This window comes from Chionomys nivalis, chromosome 8, assembly GCF_950005125.1.
Source record: "Chionomys nivalis chromosome 8, mChiNiv1.1, whole genome shotgun sequence".
Taxonomy (NCBI): Eukaryota; Metazoa; Chordata; class Mammalia; order Rodentia; family Cricetidae; genus Chionomys; species Chionomys nivalis.
The window spans coordinates 53978737-53991968 of NC_080093.1; the positions used below are offsets into that span (position 1 = coordinate 53978737).

Consider the following 13232-nt stretch of genomic DNA (forward strand, 5'->3'; position numbering starts at 1 on the left):
GCATTTGAGCCCTTATGGCCTTCTCTGCATGGACTGGCCAATCATGCTCAGGCCATGACCACCTGGGTACCTGGGCTCCAGGGCTCTGTAGGGTCCTGTCCACAAAGAGGTTGAGGCTGTCCATGGGAGCAGCAGGAGAGAGGAAGGTGAGGTAGGGCAGAGAACGAAGGTTGAACCCTATGTTATTCTAAAGACTCCCCCCCAGACACTCCCAGAAGTAAGCACGTGCCAAGATCAACCTGGGATATCCCAAGTTTATTTGAAAAAGCCTCTCAATCAAGATCATACTATCAAATTCATTAAAACAGAGATTCTGAATCACCGGAAATTATCCTGATTTCTGTGAGGTGCAATGTCCGAGGAACAAATCCAGGGAGAAATGGTGATACCACTAACTGCGTCATGGCTCAGCTGCTGGCTGAGATGTGCTGCGATGAGGCCGGAGTCTGGGCATCTCTCCAGCACCTCTGTCAGCAAGGAGTAGGGGGCAGGCTGCACACATAGGGCACATAGGCCTCGAGGGCCCTGCTGACGGCTTTAGGGGAGGAGCTGTCAGTCCACAGCTAACTAGGGTGGGGGACAGTAGATATTCCCCAATTTGGATATTGGGAACGCTTATGGTATCCTGCCCGTGTGATCAGCATCACTAGAGAGGGAAGGAGTTGGGCTCTGGCCTGCTGAGCCCCCATTGGCCTGTAGCCTGTAGAGTGGGCTGGACGTGCCCTACCCTTCTTGCTCCCAGCTGGGTCCTGGATTCAAGGCTGAGGGTGGGGACCCCAGACTCTGCCAGATTCTTCCTGTCTCCCTTGAGGAAGCAACTTGACATCGCCTGGATGGGCCTTCCTTTGCCTGAGTTGCATCCTAGTCCTACAAGATGCTCCCCATCACTGTGTCTCAGCCATCAGGTGAACAACATCACCATCTTGATAGGAGTGACAATTCTGGCCTGAGAGGAACCCCATGCCTAGCCAAATTCTAGTACCCACTGGCTGGGCCTTGGTGAGCTCCAGGTTCAGGCTGGTGACTTGGCCCACGGGTTTTGGGGCTGTAGGGAGCTAGACTGCCATATGAGATCTTCAAGGGGGTGAGGACCAGGTGAGTGCCCCTGTTGAGAGGGAGGTGGGGCAGACCTGTTGGGGTTACCCTGGACCTCTCTTCTGAGCTGCTTCAGGAACCCTCATCAGGGCCCATCCCAGGTACAGTAAGCTGTTCATAGGTGGGCAGGCTGTTGCTGGGCAGGAAGAGCTCAGGGTTGATGGAGCCATCTTCATCACTAGCCACCACCTGTGGCCTGTTGTTGCCGATTGGACCACCCTGGTGTAGGGACAGCAGCTGGTGGAGCATGTCTGTGATGATCACCAGCCTCTGGTCCAGTTGTGTCACCTGTGGGGACAGAAGCAGAGATGAACATGGTGCTAGGGAGAGGCTAATGCAGGCCATCCTAGGGCTTGAGTGTGGAAGGCCTGAAAGACAGAGCATGACATGTGTCCTTAGAGATCTGTGAATTTATGTATGCACCATGCTGAGAGACCCTAGGTCACCCTCATGTCCCTGTCTACATGTGCTTATTGGGGTGCAGTACAGAACTGAGTTCTTGTGTGTATCCATCCATCCATATTTGTCCTTTCCTGTTTCTACATAGACCTAGTGGCTGGGAGCACCTCGTAGCCCCCTCCTGGGCATTTTAGTCTTCGAGACTCTAGACAAGCCTTCTGCAGCCTTTAACACAGTCTCTGGCTTTTTGTGGCCAAGTGGAGAGGGGGAGGAGGGAACACAATGGGTGTAATTTCAGAGGCCAAGGGCCATGTCTAGCTCAGCTTGGAGGGGACTGGAGCCCTACACAGGGAGGTCTAGCTGGGAGGGGCTGGCACCTGGAGAGACAGATTGGGACAGGTGAAGATTGAGCAGACAGAGGCTGGGTGGCCCATGGAAGAGTGCCAGTTCCCAAAGATATCTCAGCAGGGACTAACTTAGGACAGCATCACTTTTCTAGGTCTCCATTGACTAGGGCAGTGACCGAGTAGAGTTCTGGGCCAGGTGGTCCCTAATCCATGCCTATAAAGGGCTTGTTTGACTCCAAGAAGTAGGCAGGTAGCTAAGAAACTAGGGAGGAGCTAGAGCCAGGGTAGAACCTGGGATAAATGGGTGCGGAGTAGGCACTGGACAAAGGTCTCACTCGCTGTGCTTGTAGGAGACAATGGAGAGTCATTGGAGAACTTCTTAGAAAGACGGAGCCATTGTATAGGGGGCTGGAGCCAAGTCCTGGAGGCCTGAAGTGGTTGGTCACTTCCTTTTCTCCTCTAGAAGAAGAGAAGACCTGTCTAGGGAGGCCAGAGCCCCCAGCACAGTTCCCTAGGAATCAGGGGCTATTCCAGGGCCAGTTGGAGGACTGGGTGGGGGGATATATGAGCCTACCCAGCATAAGCAATAGTGCATGGGTTGTGATTGAGTGAGGGGACCTCAGAGACTGAGCACATGGGTGGTGCCCTCAGTGTGCTCTGTTAGGAAAGCAGGGGTCTCCCTTAGCCTCACATGGGGACCTTGAGCAAAGGGAACACCAGTGACGCAGGGATGGAGCCTGAGGTCTTGATAGATGGCCTCATATGGTCAGACCCGCAAAGCAGCTTTAGGGAAAACCATGCGATGACTCAGTCAACTGCTGACTGCTGGCCTCAAAACCTGGTTGACTTGGGCCCTGAGGACAAGAGGCAGCCAGGGGCCAGCTTCCATCTTTCTGGACAAGTGTGTTCTTGGGGAATGTCTGTGTCCTAGGCAGCTCCTGAGGCTTTCAGTACTGGCTCCTCCGTCCCACTTCTGGTTCGTATTCTGAAAGGGCTGGATGGGAGAAGTATCCAGGCAGAATCCACACAGAACCCACCAAGCCTGTGTGTGCCACTCCAGGGTATCTCCAAAGCTTCCCTGGACAGTTCCCAAACTCATAATGACCCCATGGCCACTGTTTATGCCAATCAGGGTTTTGAGGAGCCTGTTTGGGTCAAAAGTTGTCCTATTGGCCAAGCTGCTAAAAGCAGGATATGTTCTAGAGTCCTAAGAGGGTCCAGAGTCTGGGGCCTCAGTGTGCTGCTGTCACCTTGTTTGAGGGGGAGGGGTAGAAGTGTGGAGACAGGAAATAATGCAAGGGGTCATCTAAACACACACACTCCTCCAATTCTCTGGCTGCTTGAGAGTTTGCTTGGATTCCATGGCCATGTGCAGGATCCTCCTGGGTCCTCTTGGCCATCCACAGGATCCTGCTAGATTTGCCCAGCTGTGCACAAATAGGGCCCTCTTGCTGGCCCTGGCCATCACGGCAGTCACTTGTGGTTGAGTTTTGTAAGTTTCCTAGCCTTGATCAGACCAGCTTGGCCTGGGGTGCAGATACCAGGGCTTGGGTTCAGGGTACAGGGCCCTAAGATACATTCAGGCTGAGGATCTTTGTTGGTCAGCCGAGGACACTCTGTAGGGTCACGGGAGAATGGTCTTTGGAGCCTTGGGGGACGTTCATAGGTTACTTTCAGAGGCCATATTAAAAATATTTGCTGTCCAGTGAAAAGTTATCAGATGCCGTCTGGCAATAGAGGAGCCTGTGGGGAGTTGGCCAGTGTGAATGTCATATGCTTAATTTATGCTCTTGCCTGGATCTTAGTGACTGGCTGTGGTACTTGCCATCTAGTCTGTCCAGCACAGTTTGGGGATCAAGGGTTGCCCTGTTAAGTAGGACGGCCTGGCCATGCATTTTTCTTGTTGCTTCTGTTTCCATAGCTGGGAAGTGAACCAAGCTTCGCCCACCGGGTCTGTTGTATAGCAGCCTGGGGAGCTTGCCTGCCAAGGCCATGCTTCTGCCTTGAAAGCAGGTGGTCTTAGCTTGCTCTTTTGGCCTCTGCCTCTTTCCTGGCCACTTAATCTCCCAAAGCAGCCCCTAGAGAGCCTCTATGCCCTTCATGCCCAAGCTGTGTCCAGTCCTGCTGGGCCATTCAAGGAGGGTCCTGGCCTGGTGTACAGTGGCTCCTCAGCCCAGAATCCAGCTCCAAAGATAACACTTCAGCAATTGTTCTTGGAGCCACCTGGCTCTGCTTTCTTCCTTTGGGGTTTTGAGTGCATGGCCAGAAAGCTGGTGAGCACTGTGTCCCATGCTGAGTAGGTGGAGGCAGGGAGCCACGTCACCACAGGCAGGTGCCCAGAGTGGTGCCACCACCTTCAGGGAAGGGAGTGCCTGTTCTGGGCTCTGGGATGGTGTTCTCCAAGAGCTACTGGGACAGATCAGTTTTGGGGATCTCAGATCTCATCACGGTTTGCAATTCGATAGTGATTAACAGGGCAAGGCAGACAAAAGCCTTGTTGTGCCCTGTCTCTGTTCACCTAAGTAAAAGCCATCGCTGGCCTCTGTGGGCCTCAGAAGAGAAAAAAGCAATTAGAACAACAGCTAGTTAGAGAGCTGGCGGCGGCTGGCGATCAGACTCAAGGCGACGGGGATTCCTGTTTGATGTGGTTATGAATTTGCTTTCAAAGGAAAATCTTGAAGAGTCTTTTCAGAATTTTTTTTTCTTTCAGAACCTGCCAAGCCTTGATCCTTGGTCAGGACCCCCACAACCCTGGCCTGTGGATCGTCTCAGCCTCAGCTTAACCTGGTGGGGATATTTGGGCTTGGGTTCAGGGTGTAAGGCCCTGGTATGCATTCAGGTTGGGGATCATTATGGGTCAGCCCAGGGCCCTCGGTGGGGTATTGGGAGAGTGGCCTTTGGTGCCTTGAGGGACAGTCATAGGTCACTTTTAGAGGCCATATTAAAAATATTTGCTACCTAGTGAAGAGCCATCAGATGCCAGCCTGGCAACAGAACAGTCTGTGTGGAGTCAGCCAGGGGGAGTTCGGTAGAAGACATAGTACATATGAGCCTAGACCCCAGTCGAGCTGCTCCCTGGCTCAGTTGACCCCAGGCTCACACTGGCCTCCACTTCTGCATCTTATGGATCAGTAGAACCCTGCCTGGCAGGCCCTGGTAATCCTCAGCCCTACCTTAGGTTGCCTGCCCATCACTCCTCCTCCACGTCCTCTCTCCCAGCACCCCGACACCACCATCAGAGAGACACCTCTTTAGTGCTGTCTAGGCTAAGCGTGGCCCTACTTTGCACAGAAGGAAAGAAGTCTGCCTAGGGTACTATGGGAGAGGGAAGAGTTGGGGCAGAAGTTGGAGGAGTAGCGAGGGAGCAATGATTGGTAGGTACTGGGGCTCCAGTGGGTTTATATATGATGTTTATACAAACGAGCTTAGCACTTCTCAGCAGGTAGCATTATGGTTCTCATTTCACACACTTCATGGGGATGCTAAAAGAGGGGTGTGTAGTGGGGCTATTAGGGTCATCTCCTGTCTCCTATCCCTTTGGGGGCCTTCTGTTATGGAACTTTCCTTCCGTCAGCTGGAGGCCAGGATCCCTGGACAGTTCTATCCTCCGGTCCAGCTAGCATCTCCTATTTCTGGGACGGTTACAGTAGTGTCTACTGGCTGGCCTCCCACTTCAGCAGGTTTACACGTGACAGTCCTCTCAGAACACAAAACAGCACTGTGCTGCTGGCCCAGGAGCCACCTTATAATTCACTCCCATTTCTCCATGTGGCCTTTTTCTTTCTTACTCCCGTGACTCCAGGCCTATGCTGCTCCTCAAACACGGCAGTGTGTATCTCTCTCAGGGCTGTCCTCTCTCAGCCCTTTCTTTCCTCTGCGGTGACACTGCCAGCCCACACACAGTCACCGTTTCCTCAAGGTGCTGGCTTCCCTCACTGGAATTGGGCCACGTCAGTTGTGGTCTTTGTCCATACTACTCTGAGTTCAGGGAAGGACGCCACCAATGCTAGGCACGCGAGTACCTTCACTCTAGAGTCCAAGCCCAAGGGAAGGAAGGTAGTTTTACCTTCTCAGTGCATTCAGGCCTCATCCTCACCTAGCACCCACCTGCATGGGGAGACCATGGTGAACTCCCGAGAATGACACATGGTCAGGTGGAGCTCGTACAGGTTGGTCTTGTGGAGTGGAGTGGATGCCAACACGTGTTAAGTGTGGTGACCGGAAGGGGCTGTGCTTACAGTTGTTGTATTCATGACTTTTGGTGCTCTGGCTTTTGTAGAAAAGCCTGCATGCAGTATCTCTGGCTTACAATCACTAGGGTGGCCCTGTGTCCTTTGGCTCCCAGGATCCACAGGGCACATGGGTGAGCCTGCCTGAGAATGCAGGCTGGGTCCTATCTGGGTGCCATGTTGAACAGTGTCTCATTTTGTCAAGCAACATCTTCAACCCCAGCTCTTCATTTTACAAATGTCTAAAAAGGCCTGGTGTGGTCTTGTACACCTTTGACCTCAGAAGAGGCAAGCGAATCTGGTCTATATAGTGAGTTCCAGGCCAGCCAGGTTTATATAAAGAAACACTTCCTCTAAGAAAAAAAAAGTCAAAAAATAATGACTCAACCCGTGATCTTGTTTATGCAGACAAACACTTGGCTCCCACCAGCATATCAGATAAATTATCTATGCCAACAAATAAATATTCCTGATCACCAGAAACATCAGTCACATGAGTCACCAGTTACCAGTTACCACACAAGACGGGACCTGGGACTATAAAGAGCATCCCTAGACTGAGATGTGGCAGGCACCCTGACTATTCACCAAGTCATTGCTTAAGAGCCTCACCCAGGGAAACTGACATAGCTAAGACTTTTGCCTCTGTGCCTGGGCTCTGTCTCTGACCCTTAGCCCACTTTATACAGACTCTGCCGTCCAGACCTGCAGATGCATGACTCTACACATACCCGTGGTCCATAAGATTTCTACCTGGTTCCCTACAGCTGCTTCCTTATGCCTGCCTCTCTAACCCTTTCTTGGATCCCCGCTGCTACACACACACACACACTTACACACACACACACACACTTACACACACATGCGCACATATGCACACATGTACACGCAATACACGCACCACACACACACACACACACACACACACACAGACCATGTAAGTACCCATATAAAGCCAGGCCCTCAAACTTCTGCAGACAAGGCCTAGTCCAGGCCAGCAGTCTCACCCCTGACCCAGACGCCTGCACTCCCCTTCTTTGCTTTGCTCTGGGCGGCACCAGCTGACCTTTGTGCTCAGACCTATGCCTTCATCCCTCCGTTTTTCCACTACACCAATGAATGTCATCTCCCTCTGCAGCCCCTCCCCAATCCCTTCTCACACATATCCTGAACACATCCTCCTCCATTTTGCCTGAGGACCTTTGCACTCACTGGACTAAAACCTGCTCTCCACTGCTTTGTGGACTTTCAGCCGCAATGCCCACTGCTCTGCAAAAGCTCCCGCTTATCTCGTTTTTTCTAGCACACTCTGTGACGGTTGCCCCCCTCCCCAACCGACTTCCTGAGTTTATTAATTGACTTGTTTATTGTCCTTTCTTCAAACTTGAGGATCCTCAGGTCAGGTCCTAAGTGTGCCATTCCTGTTGAGTCCCTGATAGTCAGACACACAGTAGGTGCTTAGAAACTCATGTGATCTAGTACAAATATTTGCTGAGTGACTAAATTAATCTTTGGCCTTTCTCTTGGGTGAGGGGGGTAGAAGCCCCCCAAGAGCCCTGCTTCCCAGGAAGGTACTGGGCAAAAGCCAATGGAGTATACAACTGCAGGCAAGTCCTTTCATGTTCATTGATTTGTAAAGACTCTTTGTATGTGAAGGCTTATCTTTTGACATGTAGATCACAAGCATTTTCTCTTGCATGCTGTTTGCTTTGTGACTGCACTTATTGGGACCATTGCTTTTCCAAATAGGAGTTCCATTCTATTTTTTTTTTCCTTTATGGTTTCCAAGTCAGTGTGTACTTGGCTAACTAACCCTTCCTCAGTCTGACATGAATTTTTTCTGGTGTTTTTTAGGTTTGCATTTCACCTGTAAATCTTTGATGTGTGTGGGGTTGATGTAGATTTCCCTATAGTGGTTAATCCCTCACCAGGTGGGGGAATATCTTTTCTGCACACTGAGCTCCTTGCCTGTCTTTTTTTTAAGGGTTCACTGTACATAGCTCCCTCCCTGTCCTGGGTTTCACCATATAGGCCAAGCCAGCCAGACACTTATGATCCTTTGGCCCCAGCCTTCCCAAGTGCTGAGATCACAGGCCTATGACTACACACACACCTGGCTTCTAAATAGCTTTAATCCCTCCCAGGCAACCCTGTTGACTTTGCTCTCGACTCCCTAGCGCTGGGAGCCCTTGTCACCTCTCCCACACAATCCCATAGGCTCAGGTCGCTGGTCTCCATCCTGCTTCTTCTCCAGCTACTGAAGTCAACCTCGGTGCTCATATGACTCACCTCTTACCCTGTCTTCAGACCCCACTGCCTCACACAGATGAGCAGTTGATGTCCCTGGGCCAGCAGTGTGTGGCCCCAAGTTACAGGACACTAGGTCATCTCCTCCTCCCAGGTGCCCCTGTGGCTTGGAACCGTCCATTCCATAGTTTCCCTGCTCTGTGTGAGCTGATGACAGCTTCAGGGACAAAGGTCCTGAGCTGAGCAGGGGCTGACTTGAGGCCCCATAGCCCCTTGCTCCTGACAACACTGAGGGCCTCTGCCTGCCTGCCCTAGAAGCTGCCTCTACCCCCCTGGCAGTTAGTGGAGGTTGGGGAGATCTAAGCTCAGAATGGGGATGCCAGCCTCTCCAAAAGATTCGCCAGCTCTTGCAAGCCTCAAAGTGTCCTGTTTGCAGAGGCAGCTCCATGTCAGGGTGCTTAAGAAGCAGCTGCTCTGCCTGCTCAGTCCCCCATGGGCAGATTCTACAGCAGTTACTCAGGCTGGGCAAGCTTGTAGACAGGCTGGAAAAGTGGAAGCTGAGAGGCCCTGTTTGTGCTGGCTGCAGGCACAGGCCCCACCTGCATTGGATTCTCTTCTGCTGGAGTCCCGGAAGCTTGAGGACTCCAGGCAGAACATGTTGTACCAAAAGCCAGAGCCTTTGGCCAAACTAAGTGGGCAGTGGTGGCAGGTGGACAGGGACCACACGGGGCTCAGGCAGTTGATCAGGACTGCCCACCTGGGCCAGCACCACACCCTGTGTCCTAGGCAAACACAAGCAGGTCTGTGGCTGCTGCTCCAGGAGCCTCACCTCCTGTCCCCTGTCTCCAGCCTCCTCAGACCTGGAGTTTGTTCTGTTTGTCCTTTTCCATCTTGCCTGCCACTCTGGGACTACCCGTCAATGTGAACACGGGTGAGCTTTTCTCAGCCTCACCCTTCATATATGTACAGCCATCCAAGCGGCCACCTTCTTGTTCATACAACAGACATTCCTATCATCCCCAGTAACCAGGTGGGGGAAAGAAGTGTTTAATCTCTTGGTTCCTGCTTTACTCTCTTCCTTGTAACACTTGCTTCCTGGTGACAACCTCACTGGGCCTCTGGCTATGGCCTGGGTCTGTCCCCATTGCCACACTGACCTGGACCTGCCTTCCCCGGGTGGGATCTGGGTGGTGCTGGGAGTTCACTCTCTGTGGGGGCATCCTGTGACTTGGCTTATCCTAGATCTTCTAGATGCTTCTTTCTTGAACATTCTCAAGTGCTAACTAGTCAGAGGCATAGATCCAGTTTTTTCTTCCATTCATTCAAGATTTTCCCTGGTTCTGTGTTGATCTCATGGGCCTCTCAGGGTAAAGGGTGGAACCCCCTTAACACTACCCCTCTCCTGGTCTGAGTGCTGGCACTCCCTGCCCTTTTAGTATAAGAGCACTTCCCTGATCCCCACATTCAGCTGCACCTACAACCTTGGTATGTGTTCTCCTTATACCTCACCCAAGCTGGGACTGTCCTTGAGATAGACCCTTGGAATAGCCACGCACGTCCCTCCCTGCCCATCTGTGTATACTCTGCTTGCCAGGCGATGGCTTTCTTTCTCACACTATCCCAGATACAGTCAGGAGTGTTGGTAACCTGGTCCTCCATGTCCCTTTGTGTTGATCTCTACAAAGATGGAGCTACATGGTCTACAGTGGCCCATTCTGTAAAATATAGAATTCAGCACTGCCCCCCATTTCTCCCTGGGGCCTCCTCTACCAGGTGCTTGGCTAGCGACAGGGTGTTTACCCTCCCTAGCTCCGGCATGAGACACTGTATCCCTCCATGGCAGTTTTGACATCAGCCGTAATATGATCCAGGTGTGGCGGTCCACTTGCTTGTTTTTACTCAATGCAGGCTTTGAGGCCGCCAGTTAGAACATGTCAAGGGCACTTGCTTCTTGGGGTGGCTGCACATGCAGTGGGCCTCCCTGAAGGGACCAGCAATGCCCTAACCTGGGCCCTGATGCTGGACAAGGGAACCCCGGGGAACAACCCAAGCCCATGAATGCCCGGTGCCTGAAGCTTGCCTGGAGGAGACTCCTGTTCTGGTGATGTGCTAGGGTCTAGAGCAAGGTGGTGCCCCAGTGGTCCCCTCACCTGCCCCTGGCTCCCACTGCCCCTCAGCCCTTGGTAGACCCTAAGCATCTGTCCGTGCTGCAGGTTTTCCACCTATGACGGGGTTTCCCTAGAACCCGCCTCCTGGGCTTGGTTTCCTGGTTCCCAGTTGCTAGTTCCTTATATGCTGTTCTCTAGTTTGTTCCCTGGTCTCCATTCCCTTAGCCTCCACTTTGAATCTGGTATCTTTAGAGAACACCCCCTGTGTCTCATGGCCCAACCAACCCATCCAGCTCTTGTCTTTCTCCTCATAATAGTTGTTGATCTTCAAGACATCCATCCTGGTCCTCCTTTACCCTCCTGCCTGAAAAGGACACGAGCTCTGCCTCATGAGTGGCCCCATGACAACTCTATAGGGATGGTTATCTTAGGAGCCCCAATCCGCTCCGCTGTTGGCCTCTAAGCCTTTCATAGCTGTTACCCTAGAGCGACCTCTGACTGACCCCAGTCAGCTCCATTCTGCCAGCCGTAGGCCCCCTGGCCTTCTGGGACCCTCCAAGCCCTCTGCACCTGCTGAACTATAAGCAACCACCTCCCTCCCTTAAGGACTTAGTGTTGCTAAGTCTCAGGCTTTTTCTTTCTTCTTCACAGTCCTTCATACCTGCACGCCCTGGATGACCTTCTTCCAGTTTGCTGCTGAGAGCTCAGGGTTCTTGTGCTGACTCTGGTTGTCTGTCTCTCCAGATCAGGCAAGCAGAAGGAGGCTCTTGCTTTACCCATACTTGGGTCACAGTAGGTGCACAACACTGACCCACAGGATGAGATGCAGGAATCATGGCTACCATAGGCTAGAATGATCTAGAACTCTGCTGGTAGACCAGAAAAGACTGGTCTACCTGTGTGCACTGTGTCTTTCATATGTCTGTGGATGTGTGCATGGCACTGGACACAGGCTCTGTGGAGCCGAGTGTGGCTATGTACTGGAAGCCAGAGAACTGGGAGCTACTTCTGGAAAGCAGATGCCATGTGGGCAGCAGGGAGCTGGGCAGGAAGCTCTGAGGTAAAGGTAAGCACTATCCATTTGGTATCCCAAGCTCACAAAGCCCTGCCTGCCCTCCTGGGGCCTGGACATCCTGCCTCACTGCTATTCAGACTCTGCCCCAGCCTGGAGATTGAAGGGGCCCCATGACTCAGCCAGTCATTCATCCAAGCTGCAGCTGTGGCTGACCCAGGTGGGCAGGCAGCCCCCAGCCCAGCCTGCAGAACGGGATGGGGCCCCACTCCCTCCCCTGCTTCCTGCTTCTACTCTGAGACAGGATTCTCTGAAGTCAGGACCCCTGAGGCTGGAGGCTAGGCTGGAGGCTAGGCCTAGGGCTCCGGATGGGGGCTGGGTGACTGGGCCTGGAATCTAGAATCCTGCTTCTCTTCTGGTGTCTAAAACTGTGGGGACAGAGTTAGGATGATCCTAACTACCTCTCCTGCCATCTGAGCCAGGCCCAGTATTCTGCTTGGAGTAGAGGCCTGGCTGAAGTGTGGGGTGTGGGGGACAGGACAAGGCTCCCCATCCTGTTCCCTCTCATTCTTTGTGCCTCAGAACTCTTAGTTCTCTTTATTCCTCTCAACACAGGTTCCTGGACTCCACTGGGACAGAAATTTCAGTATCTCATAGGTGGGCCCAGTCTTAACTCTATGGGTTGGGAAACGCTAATGGAGAGAGAGCAGGTAAGGATCCTGAGGTTAGGCTCCTATGGGGGCTGGCAGCGGATGGGCAGATCTTTAAGGCTTAGAAGGTATCACACGAATAGAGGAACCTGGGATCCCGGATCCCTTTCTGACCCTCCAGTCACTGGGAACAAAAGGGCTGCCAGCTCTCCTGGCTTCCATCTCCCCTTACCCAGCAATGGTGTTTCCCTTCACATTAGCTACGACGCCACACCACCGGCCACCCTCTCCCCATCATTCTCTCCTCTGTGCTCAGCTCTGGTATCTGTGCTGCCTCCTCATTGTGACACTGGACACTTGTCCTCCACGACCTGCCATATGGACACAAGGTTCTGAGGTTACCCACCAGGTGCCCTGTGTTGGTCTTCACAGAGCAGACCAGAGAGTGTGGAGTTAGCCCCTGGCTGCCTCTGGTCTCCGGCAGACTGTTCAGGAAAGGGGCGAGAGGAGCTGGACCAGCAGGAAGTTGCTGGGGCTTCAAGCCAGGCCCCAGTGCTCCAGCCCATCTGGACATACTTGGCAGGTTTTCTTCTTCGTGTTCCCAAGCTTGTCAAGATGGACCCTCACACTAGACACGTCCAGCCCGCTACCTGCTGCCAGGCCACCCTGGACAACTTCCCATGCCTCCACCTCAGGCCACCCTGCTGATCCCCAGTCCAGGCTCAGGCTCTGGCGATTGTCTACCTCCTGCTTCTGTGACAGGAACTGCCAGGGACACTGAGGTGCTAAAGGTGTTGGATGTGAGGGGAGTGAATTTGCTCTTCAACAATGGCTACTCACCGGCTTTCTGTAACCTCAGTAGTCACCTAAGGAATCCTAGTAGGGTTAGTTGGGACCCTAGGCCCCAGGATGGTAGTTCAGGTTTCTCCCTGGCTCAGATTGCCATGGATCCGGGTGACCCATGTTGTTCTGGTCACCTCTGCTTAAGTCCTGCCCCAAATCCTGAATGGCAGGCATCACTGGGCAAACCCCCAGCTCTGCTGCCTTTTCTGAAGTTGGGCTTCTGTATGAGCTATGGTTCCGGGACTCAGGTACTGCCTACTCAGCCAGTTCTAGCTTCCAAGGGTCCTGGAAGAGGTGACTTC

At 52.8% G+C, this 13232-nt stretch overlaps 1 protein-coding gene across 3 annotated transcripts in view; it reads right to left on the reverse strand.

The window, feature by feature from the left end:
* Window positions 1-272: 272 nt before the first annotated feature.
* Window positions 273-13232, reverse strand: part of Kcnq1 (potassium voltage-gated channel subfamily Q member 1) — a 319789-nt gene continuing 306829 nt past the window's right edge. For 2 of the 3 annotated variants that reach the window (XM_057778117.1, XM_057778116.1), the window contains one exon: window positions 273-1383. In XM_057778117.1, coding sequence (XP_057634100.1) covers window positions 1168-1383 — 216 coding nt within the window. In that variant the 3' untranslated portion in view covers window positions 273-1167. The remainder of the gene's footprint in view (window positions 1384-13232) is intronic. The other variant, XM_057778118.1, reaches the window with a different exon arrangement.